At 37.5% G+C, this 12856-nt stretch overlaps 1 protein-coding gene across 1 annotated transcript in view; it reads right to left on the bottom strand.

Annotated features, from left to right (window-relative positions):
• Positions 1-12856, bottom strand: part of TENM3 (teneurin transmembrane protein 3) — a 347891-nt gene that overhangs the window by 89706 nt on the left and 245329 nt on the right. Inside the window, exons 8-9 of the mRNA XM_056490446.1 lie at positions 5351-5473; positions 1743-1957 (exon numbers count right to left, since the gene is read on the bottom strand). Coding sequence (XP_056346421.1) covers positions 1743-1957; positions 5351-5473 — 338 coding nt within the window. The remainder of the gene's footprint in view (positions 1-1742; positions 1958-5350; positions 5474-12856) is intronic.

Below are 12856 nucleotides of genomic sequence, written 5' to 3'. Positions count from 1 at the left end.
TTAGTAAGAACTTGGAGTCTATGTAAGACAGAGGGCAGGAAACAGATTTAGTAGTCTCTGTGTTTTTGGAAAAAGGGCACTCCTATTTCAATCTTTTGACAGGATAAGGAATCAAGTAAAGATCATTGTTTTAACAGACGTACTTACTTGCATAAGTTCTCATATAGACGCATAGCCTAGATCAGCTTCTTCAGTTTTATTCATTCTTGCCACACATGTATCCCCCTAACTCATATTATTATTGAGATGGCATTTGTATTCCAAACCCCTATTTCAAATGGCTGATAACTTTTTGAATCAATTTTCTTTATGCTAGAATTTCATGTGGTTGTTGTCAGCCTGAGGGTGACGTGAAGGTCTGAAGAAAATCCATTTAATCATTATTATGAAGATCCAATTTTTAAGTAAACATGAGTGCACTTTCTGCATTCAGTAAGGTGTTTGAACTTTAATGGAAACTAAACTACCAAACAAAGTTAATGTAACATTCCATGACTTTAGCTGCTTTGCTGACTCTTCCTCTGTGGTTTGTATTTGTTAAGTAGGCATAATAATTATTAATATATTAGTAATATATTTCTATATTGTACATATTTTAAAATTCATGCCTGAAAAAAACCCACAAAAAATTTAAATAGTGCAGTAGCATGAAAATCAAAATTTAAAAAAATGGGACTGAATTAAAATATATTAATTTTGAAGATATGGATTTGCTAATCAGTCAAGCTTTGATATAATTACACCATTTGGCTGCTATACTTAGATTTGTGTCCATGGCAAATCCCTACACTCAAAATAAAAGTGTAGATAAAATAAAGAAACACTAAGATGCTTCTCCAAATGGGGTAGAAGAAAATGAGCTAACATACCCATGCAGGTGGAAAAATGGATCTTAGCCACCACTTGGACAAGTATTGTGCTGAAAGAAATCTAATCTTGGAGGGTCTTAAATCTTTTAAATAATATGAATACAATTAATGCTAAAAAACCATCTGAAGCACTGATTCTCTGTTTCTCCTGCCACTTCAGAAGACTGTTCTTTTATACTTCATTCTTTTATACTTTAACTGTTCTATCACTATGGATAAGAAGTGTTTTTTTGTTACTAGGAAGTGTGATCAGATGCAATAAATTAGAAATCTTCTGAAGGGTGGAACAGAATAAGTCCTCTGGATACTTAAGAAAAAAGTTTCAAGACACTAGATGCCTAGTGAAGTCTGCCACTTTTACAACCCGAGTTCACTGTATTTTTGTATTATATACATTTTCTTTTATATTTTTATTTAGTGAGACACCAAACTGTAAATACTGTTGTATTTGCTTGTCTTCTTTTTTGGAAATTTGGTTAATGAGCTGTTTGCAGGAACTCTCAACCCCACCTTATGTGTGGCCATAGCATTCTATATTAGTTTGCTTAGGTTTTTAAAGATATGTGCATATACCAAAGAATAAAAAAAAGCACCTATAAATTTTGCATGAAACAACTCCATATCTGAAGCAGTATTGATTAGGCAATAGAACAGCTCATAAATAAGAATGCCCTGTACCCCCATTCTAGATCCCAACACAGAGCATCACCAATTTTCACGTCATCACATGAGATCAATAAACTATAAATAGTAAAAAAAAAAAAAAAATCAGAAAAATAGAAAAGAATGTAATCCTGAGAGAGAAAAAAAGATTCAAAGAGACAAGATCATGGTTTTCAATAATGTGCTACTTTTAATGCAAGCAGTTCTCACCTGAGTGTGTGAAGGTGGTAAGCCTTTTCGACCATATACTCCAATCAATGCATCTTTCTGAAGAGATATATTGAACTTTAGAAACTGTGGCTGATCAATAAAGAGTTGTGATCTCCAAAAAATCCCAGGGGGTACTTCTTGTATCGCTCTTCGGCCTATATCAAGTTCTCCAGAATCTATAGTGTTGTTTTCTTGTGCAAATCCTCCTAATTTTCCTTTAGAATAATAAGGATATCAAAAATTAGTGCTCCTTTCTGGCTTTCAATCATCCTTCATACATATATTCAAATATTTAGAATTACCTCAGAAAAATGTTACCTAGCAATCTTTTTGAACAGAAGATCCCAGGAATTCAATGATTTGGAAATAAAAAGGCAAAGATATCACAAATACCTACATACTAAAAATGCTGCAGCATCTCTAAGAAGGAGCATTAGAGAAACAGTTTAGTATCCACATTAAACTATTCTTTTCATTCATTAGCATTTTAACATGGGTTTCTCAGAATAAAGTCTCACATTAAAAAGAAAAAAAAAAAAGAAAAAGCAAAATGCAGCATACAGATTTTAAGAATAATAGCTACATAAGCATAAGTAGTCAAAAGAACAAATATAATCTTTTCTACATTAAATATCAGAGCATTTATTCAATATTAACAAATGCTACAGCTCTGGTTACCTATTTTTGGTTTTGTGTAAGCAAACAATGCTGATTTTAAGCAGCTGGCATGTGAAGGTGAGGCTTGAGTGAAGCGATACAAAGAAAAATGCAACTGTCATTATAGTCTTGGAGTTTGCTGTGTCTTCACCAATTCATACTTTTTCATCAGCTAGTCTATTATAAAGATTGACCTAAATCCATCTGAATGTGATTAGTATGTTCATGTGATGCTCACTTCTTTGCATACAAGTGTTCTGAAGAACTGACAATTCAGCCTTGTCTTTTATGTTCAAATTCTACATTATTCACCATTTGATGGTACAAACTGACACAACCTTTTTGCAAACATTTAGACTGCAAAAAAAAACTAGATTAAAATCTGAAATGCCAGGTGAGGTCACGGATTGATCCTTGCCACTTTTTATGCATCCAAGATGAATCAAGACTGCTGTTGAATTAAACAGGTACCGAAGCACTGCTGAGAGGCCTTGAGTGGAAACTTGTATCATCATCAGAGCTGTGTCACAATGGCACTGGAGTCACTGAAAATGTCTCACAGGATTATCACACTGATCAGAGTGCTGTTGAGAAGAGACAGTGAAATATCTGATCTTGAAGAAACCAGTTTTTAAACACTTTTCAGGATGAGTCTAATGCTTTTCTAAATTTGGACATAACCTTTCATAATACTTGTGTGTTATTCTAGAAGATTGATCTGTATTCACTATTTCAGTTAATTTAACGATTTGTTTTTTACTTCTTTCTTCACATTTAAGCTTATTGTGTTGAATAAATTCACACACTGATGACTGGTAATCGCTAAACAATAAACACTAGTTTGCTGTATTGATTTGCAACTTCCCCTATTTCTACATTTCAGATGAAAAATAACTGCCTTGTACTACTGAAAAGATGAGCTAGACAGCTCGAGTAAGTGCTGTTTATCAAATACATTAATCAGCTTCCCAGGAATGCCTGTTTCTGGGGTTCAACACTTAGCAGATAATACAATTAAGGACTCCTATGTTCTTCACTGAAAAAAATCATGGTTTTACTTTCTAGCCACATGCCCCTTTAACACCCCAATACCTCTCTCAAAACTGTCAGTAGCTGTTTGTCACCCTAAGGTTAGGGCATTTATTCTTTGTTCCCTGTTGTATCTCAACGATAAGAAAAACCTTCATAGTGTCATAATTTCCTTTCCATTTTCTAAAGAGCAACAGCTCTTATACACAGCTTTACATCAAAACATGAAATGTCATGTTCATTCACATTTACTAATAGGGTAACTTGTCAAATCCAAATCAGAGGATCAGGATATTACCAGGGGATTAGGGAAGTACTGGAAGTTGTTCAGCTGTCGAAGTATCTGAACCAAGGCTTCATTGATTCTTCCTTACAGTTTTCAGTAACCAGCATGATAGCACAGGGGCCCCACTCCTCACATTTCACATCTAGTCATCACACTTTCCTTTCTGCCTAATTGGTCTCTCTTTTGTGGTTTAAAATGTGTACTCTCTGGTCTGTCTGTTGTTTAGTATTGAGTATGCTGATAAATGACCATGTACCATATTCTGCAGAGGACAGCATTTTAATAGGGTGAACAGTATTTAGGGACATAAGGAAAGAAAAATGTATTTGACATCCTTGTTTTTTCCTTTTATTTTTGAGGCAGTGTATGACAGGTTTTAGTTTGTTAAAATAATTTTTAAATTATCAAGTGAAAAAACACAGTAAATGTTTATAAAATATTTACAGAAACATCAATATATTTTATAAAAGAAGGTATATTGGCTATTGAATGCAGAAGACAATGGGATGATGAGCTGTCACTGCAGCATCAATATTCATAAACTATACAGTAGCTTTGTAGCTCTCTTCATTCAAAATAAGTAAGAAGAACACAGGAAGTGATAATGACTATGTAGGTACAAGAAAAAAGCAGGAAGGTAAAGGAAATGAGAAGAAAATCTACTGGAGAAGTTCCACAAGCTTACAAAGATGACAAAAGGAGTAAACTGAGCTATAACTTTTCTATGACTTGGAGCTGTGATAACTTGAAAAATTTTCAAGATGTCAATTTCTGGCAGAGGCTTCCTCCTTCTCAGTGGTAAGGAGGTCAGATGTACCTTGTGAATGGGATAATGGATTTTTGTGTAATGAAGAAAACACTGCATTCATCAACCATTTAAATCAAGTTTTCCATTCAAAACCTATTGATTTTGAAGCCTCTGTTAGCCAAAAATGCACAAGCTCTTAAATGTTTTGAGAATCTTAAAGGGCAACATGGAAAAAGGTCGATAAAAAATAATCCCTTTATGTGGTTTGTATTTTAAAAGCTCTTACAACAAAATTATGAAAGTTTTTTTTTCTTGCTTTATATATTGGTTGGATGATTCAGACTCAACATTATATGCTAGAGATTTTGAGAAAACAAATGTATATATTATACCTGACCTATTAAATTTCAGAGAGAAATTAAAAAAAAAAATGAAAAAGAGAGAAGAAAACATCAACCTTTGTAGAGAAAAACCCAAGATATTACACAGTGAGGTCATTATGAAGCTCCTTGGTCATGAGGACCCCACAACAACAGTAAAAAATATTGTCACATATATTTAGAGTGAACAGAAGTTCTGCTTCTCTGAGTATGATTTGATGACCCTCATCAAATATCACATGTAAATTCCTGTGAGGAATTTTGGTTGACAGCTAGCTTTCCTAGAAAGATCAGCATTATTGCTCAGGATCCATTGGCCCCTTCACATGTTAGCTAGGTAAAACTGTGTGTTCCTGTTTCTCTATTTAAAATTACTATTACTTACAAATGCTCTGTACTTGCATTAAATATAGAGTCTTGGAGGAAAACTGTTTGATGATGTAAGTAAGACACAAAGGAAGGAAATGTTCCAAAAGAAGGAAAAAAAAATGGTGCCCATTTCACTTACCACTGTCTCCAGCAGGAACTGTTACAGGATGTGTTGGCACAGTATCAGAATTCACTTTTCCATTCTCAAATGTATCATTTTCAGTCTGCTGTAACTGCCAGTTGAGGCCAAACAGATGCATTGCTGGTGGTAGAGAATACAGGTTATGTGATGCTTTTAACCACAATGAGAAATTGCACAAGTAACGACTTTCCATGCTTTGCAGTGGAATAGCAACTCGTACATTAAAAAAATTAAATTACATGAACAAGCATTTGCAGACTAATAGTTCAGCTATGGCACAAAGCAATTACTACCACTGTCCTTTAATGATACAGTGCTTTCAGTGAACGCAGTTGACACAAAGCTCACCAGTCTCATTTTGAGTCTTTTACCGGTCCCAAATCAATGTTCAAAAGGATAGGCAGTAATTATGTTCTTTCCTCTCTTTTTTTATTTTTGATCCTTCTGAAGAGACAAATTTAAGTGAACTTCTAAATGACCTACTAAAATAAATTATTTTCCCAGCAGATGGATCCATCCTGGTTAGGCAGAAAGAGAACAGAAAAAATGCAGGGGGAGAGGAAGGAGGGTGCTGTGGGTGTTGCAGGGCTAACCTACGACATGAGCACTTCATGCTGTCAACAACCCTGCACAACCTCCTGTTACATACCCATTCTCTGTGCTAGTCTACAAAATAAGGTCAAGGCATGAGCAGAGCCAGAGACACTGGGGCACTTTGCTCTGATAATAGTAATACATAAGTTAGATTTCTGAATTACTTAATTCCCCACAACGACATTCATTTGAAAGGTGATTTAAAGAGTTTATCTAAGTTAATTATGAGACAGAGTCAACCTTCCATGGTGTAAGGGGGGGGGAACTTAAGGAACCTTGATCACCAGGGATTAAGGAATGAACCTGGCATCCAAAGTTTTAGAGCAAAAATATGGAAAAATAAACCCTTAGTGGTATACTGTGATAATTTCATGCAATTTCATGCTGTCTGTGGATTATTTTCTTCTCTTCTAATGTCTCTATAATGCCACCAAAATTCATTTTATTATAATTATTCTACTTTGCATTTGGTGTAAGGTTTGTAGATTTGCTCATTCCATGACAACAGTTACCTGCAAAGCAGCTAAAATAGTCTTTCAGTGCTGCTAAGGAATAAAAATACACTGGGAAAAACACCTGTAATCATGTATTTTAACTACTGGTGCAAAAGATAAGGAAGAGAATACACTGTACTTTGTTGCTTCTGCTACTTATGTCTTTCCAAAGCAAGATTACTGCTATAGTCAGCGTTGCTAATTTATTCATTCCCTCTATGCAAATGACAAAACATTCTTCATCCCATTTGGTTTAATCTCTGATCTTTAAATCTCTCTGTATTGAACATGGCAACCCTTACTTAAGATGAACAGGCATCAATGGAAGTTTAGTTAGCCTGGCAACAAAAACTGCTGAATTAAGAGGTTGCCTGCCAGATCCTGGCCTTAAAGCCTTCCCTCTCACCCTGAACAAAACAAAAAACCAGAATGCCACTAAAGACTTGTTACTGAATGCTTCAAAGAACTGAAATCCTCACTACAGATGACATACTCTCTTTTTTCCAAGTCTCTGACTCTACTATTACGCTTCTTTCCCAGACCTTAAATTGCCTGTCAAAGCCTGATAGTATAGACTGTTCCTTGACCCTAAAAACATCTTTCTTTTAACGCCTCTCAACTCTTGTTAAACCATAAATCTGACCACCACCATCTCTGGCACATTGCTAGAATTAGCCACTATTATTTTGACCCTACCTCAGCTGAAATCCTTATTTATGTATTAATCACCTGACAAGTGTATCTGTTTTAATATATTTCAATGAAATCCCTAGGGTCAAACTTTACAACTTGTTATACTTGTTCATTTCACTGCCAGCAATGAAAGACTGCAAAAAGCTAAATATTTTATGATCTAAGCCCAGTACATTTCTTGTTTTCAAGTCTAGAGATCTAAGTCATCTCTCTTAACTTTGCTGTCTTCTTATCCCTTTTATTAGTTCTTCTGGAGAGAAAAAAAAAAACAAAAAACGGGACATTCATTTTGTAACTCTAGAAACATGGGAGCTTAGAACGTCATTAACATCTGGTGCTAAGTACATGCCCTGTGCCTCTTCATGCACTGGGAGATCAGTAGGGGAAGCTACAAAATGACCTTCTAGCCATTCCCTTGTAATTGAAAACAGCAGGAATTTGAAGTCTTCAAAGGCAAGGACTGTGGGATCAATATTGATTTCATCAATATAACCACAATTACTGCAATGTAAGTGACAACTACCTTTTCTTTGTCCTGGTACTGGTGTGAGTCCCACTGTAGTTTACTGTCAAAGACTGGGTGTGTTAGCTGGATCCCTCAAATATACTATTCCTCTCTGAGCTTTGACAATGAACAAGAAACAAGTTCAATACACAATGTTTAATGAAAATGAACAGATGGATAAATGCAGCTGTTCCACAGATTGGGAATGTAAGAATATTTTTTAAGCAGACAAAAATGTTGCTAGACAATTCCAATGACAAGACTTACAGTGTGTACTAATACACTAAATAATTCAACCACATAATCTCTCTGAGCTAGTTTTTTGGAATTTAGAGAATTCCCCTTTCACAATAAACATGAAAACAACATGACAGAAACAGGCTTGTTGCTAAAGTACCAAATTACAAGGCACAATTTCTTTAGAGATTATGAACTTGAGGAACATTAAATTAAATTGACCGATGAAGACAAACTGAGGCACTATTCTGCCAATCAAAATTTGTACTCTCTCAGCTGGTCATCAATATAAAGGCAATCTTTACATCCTTATCAGTTTTATAAGGAAATTGAGGCACCTGATAAAAATTCTTGATGCTATTATGAATCTATTTAGCTGTGCCTGGTACTGGTATCCCAGTGGGATGTCTGGGACCCTCAAGTCAAATGGTATGAACTAGTTCTGAATTTCCAAAGGGAGAACGATGCAATCATCTCAGACTGCAGAGGTGTATATGTTTGTCTGATTTCCTTCGATCTAGAAAAGGATGCAGGCTTTCTTCCAGCTTTGGAATTAGAATGGAAATATGAGAGACCAAACCCCTTCTCTGTTTCTACTGTGTTCAGAGAAATTGTAGGTTTGCTTCTTTCTACAAAGAATTTGATATATAAAGCAAAAATTAAAGCACATTTGAAGCAAAATGCATTTCATTATTTCCTGCTCCTATTTTTGTCCTAAATCTAATGTAAAAAAGTTTCTCGATTTTTGGATTAGATATTGCCTGTCTGGTTTATTCACAATCAATTTGGAATTTACTTAGTGTTAGACAATGACAATGAACCCAAGAGACCCTTCTGAGAGTCACTAGTTCTGACTCTGCCAAATCTATGGGGATACCAACACAGGAATAACTTTAAATACTAGCATAACTTTGAGGGCAGGAAGGACTTGTGTGAGAATGCCAGATGCCTCCAACCAGAAAAAAGGCAGATTTTGCAATGATTGTGGTCATGGATCACAACAACAATCCAAATAATCCACAGCTGCAAGCATAGATAAATTCTCAGGGGACGGCAGAAAAGATGGGTTGTCACCATTCCAAACATGCCCACAAACCCTAACAAAAGCCTCCTTCTACTTGTATCAAGACTGGGATGATTGCTTCCATTGTGGAACAGGATGGCTTTTTCAGCAGAAAACCAGATGATGACAGCTGGGGAAAAGGAGTCCAGGAAGGCTGGAAGTGCTTTAAAGAAGGAAATCTTAGAAGCACAGGAGTAGGCCATCCCCATGTGCTGAAAGGTGCTGGGGAGGAAGATGATCCTGGACAAACAGAGAGCTTTGAATGGAACTCAGGAAGAAAGGGAGAGTTTATCACCCCTGGAAAAAGGCATCAGCAGCACAGAACGATGCCTTTAAGGTGTTGTGAGGCCATGTGAGGAGAAAATTAGGAGGCCCAAAGCCCACCTTAATTTGGCCATTGCTATAAAAGACAATCAATGATTTTACAAACACATTGGAAAAAAACAGGAGGGCCAAAACCCTCCATCCTTTCTTGGAAAAACAGTGACAAAAGATGAGGAAAAGCCTGAGGTACTTAATGCCTTTGCTGCCTCAGTTGTTAATAACAGGACCAATTGTCATCAAGGTGTCCAGCCCCTGGAGCTGGGAGACAAGAGATAGGGTGCAGAACAAAGCCCACAATCCGAAAGGGAATCAGTGACCTACTATGGAACTTAGACACATACATGTTCGTGGGGTCAGATGGGATTCACCTGAGTATTGAGGGAGCTGCCAGAACAGCTCACCTAGCCACTTTCAATCATTTACCAGCAGCCCTGGTCAAGTGTGGATGTCCCAGGTGAGTGGAAGTTGGCAAATGTAATGCCAACATCTACAGGAAGGGCCAGAAGGAGGTTCCAGGGAACTACAGACCTGTCAGCCTGACCTCAGTGCCAGGCAAGGTCACGGAGCAGATCATCTTGAGTGCCATCATGCAATGTGTACAGGATAAACAGGGGATCAGGCCCAGGCAGCAGGGGTTTACCAAAGGCAGGTCCTGCCTGACCAGCCTGGTCTCCTTCTGTGACAAACTGACCCACTTGGTGGATGAGGGAAAGGCTGTAGATGTTGTCTACTGAGACTTTAGTAAAGTTCTTGATACTTTCTCCCACAGTATTCTCCTGGAGAAGCTGGCTTCCCATGGTGTGGCCAGGTGTACTCTTTGCTGGGTTAAAAACTGACTGGATGGGCAGGCCCAGAGCTGGTGGTGAATGGAATTGCACCCAGCTGGTGGTCAGTCTTGAGTTGCATTCCCCACAGCTCGGTATTGGAGCCAATGCTGTTTAAAATCTCCACTGACAAGCTGGACAAGGGGATCAAGTGCACCCTCAGCAAGTTCACAGATGACACCAAGCTGGGCAGGAATGCTGATTTGTTGAAGAGTAAGAAGGCTCTGCAGAGGGACCTGGATAGGCTGGATCAGTGGGACAAAGCCAATTGTATGAGGGTCAAGAAGGTCAAGCAATGAGTCCTGCACTTTTGTCACAACAATCCCAGGCAGTGCTACAGGCTGGGGGAGGAGTTGGAAAAATGTCCAGCAGGAAAGGACCTTGAAGTGCTGGTTGACAGCACTTCAGCAGTGCCCAGCTGGCCAAGAAAGCCCATGGCATCCTGGCCTGTATTAGAAATAGTGTGGTAGCAGGACCAGGGCAGGGATTGCCCTGCATATTCAGCACTGGTGAGGCCACACATCAGATGCTCTTTTCACTGCAGGAAAGACATTCATGTACTGAAGCACGTCCAGGGAAGGGCAATGAAGCTGGAAGGGTCTGGACCACAAGTTTTATGAGGAGCAGCCAATGAAGCTGGTGTTGCTCAGCCCAGAGGAAATGAGGTTCAGGGAGAACCTCACAATCCCCATAACTACCTGGAAGCAGGCTGTAGTAAGGTGAGGGTCAATCTCTTTTCCCATGTAACAAGTAACAGGCCAAGAAGAAATGGCCTCATATTATATCAGGGGAGGTTTAGATTAGGTAATAAGAAAAAATGTTTTCATGGCAAGGATTGTAAAATATCGGAACAGATTGCCCAGGAAATTAAGGAAATCACCATCCCTGGAAGTGCTAAAAAAACCTGTGGATACGACTCTTCAGAACATGGTTTAATGGTGAATATTGTAGTGGTGCCAGGTTGATGGTTCAACTTGATGGTTTTTAAGGACTTTTCCATCTTTAACTTTTTAACCTATGATTAAGTAGTTACATTTTTTAATGCAAATACAAAAAATTTAAACCTAATTTTAATTAATTTTAGCTTAATTTAAATTTGTCTTATGAAAAACCCTACCATCTTTAACCTAGGATTCTAGGATCTTCTACCTATTCTACTGTTTCAGTCCCTACATATATTCTGCAAAGTAGTCTCTAGCTACCAAGAGTTCTTTATTTGCTGAAGCCATGCTAGCATTTACCTTTGGACTGAGTTGTTTAAGGCAGCATTTGTACTGCTACTGAACAAATTATCTGCATGGTCAGTCTTTAGAGTGTGGTGCTAGTCTAAATGGTGAGGAGTGCATTCCCTCTAACGGAGTGGAAAGAAGAGGCATCAGAGATGAGAAAGCCCTCTCAGATCTGGGCTGCTCTTGCCATGAACATAGTACCAATGTCTGTGCGTGTGTGTGTGGTGCTGGTGAATATGGCTAAATTCACCAGAACAAATCCCAAACATAAAAGCAGTAACCAAATTAATAGTGGGGCTCTTGCCTTCCTCCTTCCCCCTCCCCCTTCCAAATGGACTGCGATATTAAAAAATTCAGAGCTCAAATTAAAGGATTGCATTTGTACCAACAGTAGCCTTAACACTAACATAAAAATGCTATCATTTGTTGCAGACAATTGGGTAATCTTGCCATCTGTCACCACACAGTTCACTGAACTGTTTTCTAAACCATCTTAGAACTGATTTTTCAAGCTTGGCTGATCTTGTGATCGCTGTGTAAATGAAGTCTAGTTATTTTGGTTTGTAATCAGTGTACAAAGCCATCCATGTCCACTCAATAATTAAAATAGCAAGTAAGAAAACATTTGGAAAAAAACCATCACTAGTTTACACTGTGTAAAACATTTTGCAATAATCTCAAAGAAGAAGTTGCCCATTTGTTATGCATGCTCCTTTCTCAAGCTAGTAATTTGGTGTTTTACGTATTACCTTTGCAAGGAACTTGTTCTTGAGGAAATACACTTTATTATCACTTCAAAACCTTCTCCAAGACTTTCTTGCATCCAAAAAGAAATCAGGCCTTTATTAGTATGTTGTGAAAGATGGATAATTTATGTAACTAAGTGGCAGAACTAAAACTAGGGCTGACAACTACCTGCTGCATTTGACTGCATACCTGCTGCATTTGCTGCCTTGCTCAATATCTCAAATATCTCTTCTGCCAAATTAAGAGAGACATAAAAAAGAATCGTAATAGAAAACCAATTCAGGTAGCTGTTTTACCATTTAACAAGAACTGGATTTGTCTGAATTTTTTCCCTCTTCTCATACACTTGAGTGCTATTAGGATAGGACAGTTAGTTCACAAAGGAAATGGCTATTAGCATGATCCAGTATCCAGCTTTGAAGAGAAAACAAACTTCAGATCAGATGTGGATATACACACAATGCTGGGGTTTATGACTATCAGATTTTTTTTTTTTTCTTCTATGTAGAAAAGGGTAGCAATATACAGTAAAAGCCAGAGAAACTTATTTATTGTTCTGGTAAAATTCAAGGTTGTCTCTATCATAACTCACCAGGATCAGCCACAACTTTTTTCTAAAGTACTGAAAGTGACAAATATGCTCACATGAAATACAAAGGGCATAGCAAACACCCAGTGAGCTGTGTAGGCAAAAGAATCACAGATGCAGATCATAAGGATGCACAAACAAAACCATGCACATACAAGCAGAGGCTTTATTCACAGAAGCAGTCCTACAGAAATGCAAGAGGTA

The sequence above is a fragment of the Oenanthe melanoleuca genome, chromosome 4, assembly GCF_029582105.1.
Source record: "Oenanthe melanoleuca isolate GR-GAL-2019-014 chromosome 4, OMel1.0, whole genome shotgun sequence".
NCBI classification, from domain to species: Eukaryota; Metazoa; Chordata; class Aves; order Passeriformes; family Muscicapidae; genus Oenanthe; species Oenanthe melanoleuca.
This window is presented reverse-complemented; position numbering and strand designations above follow the sequence as displayed.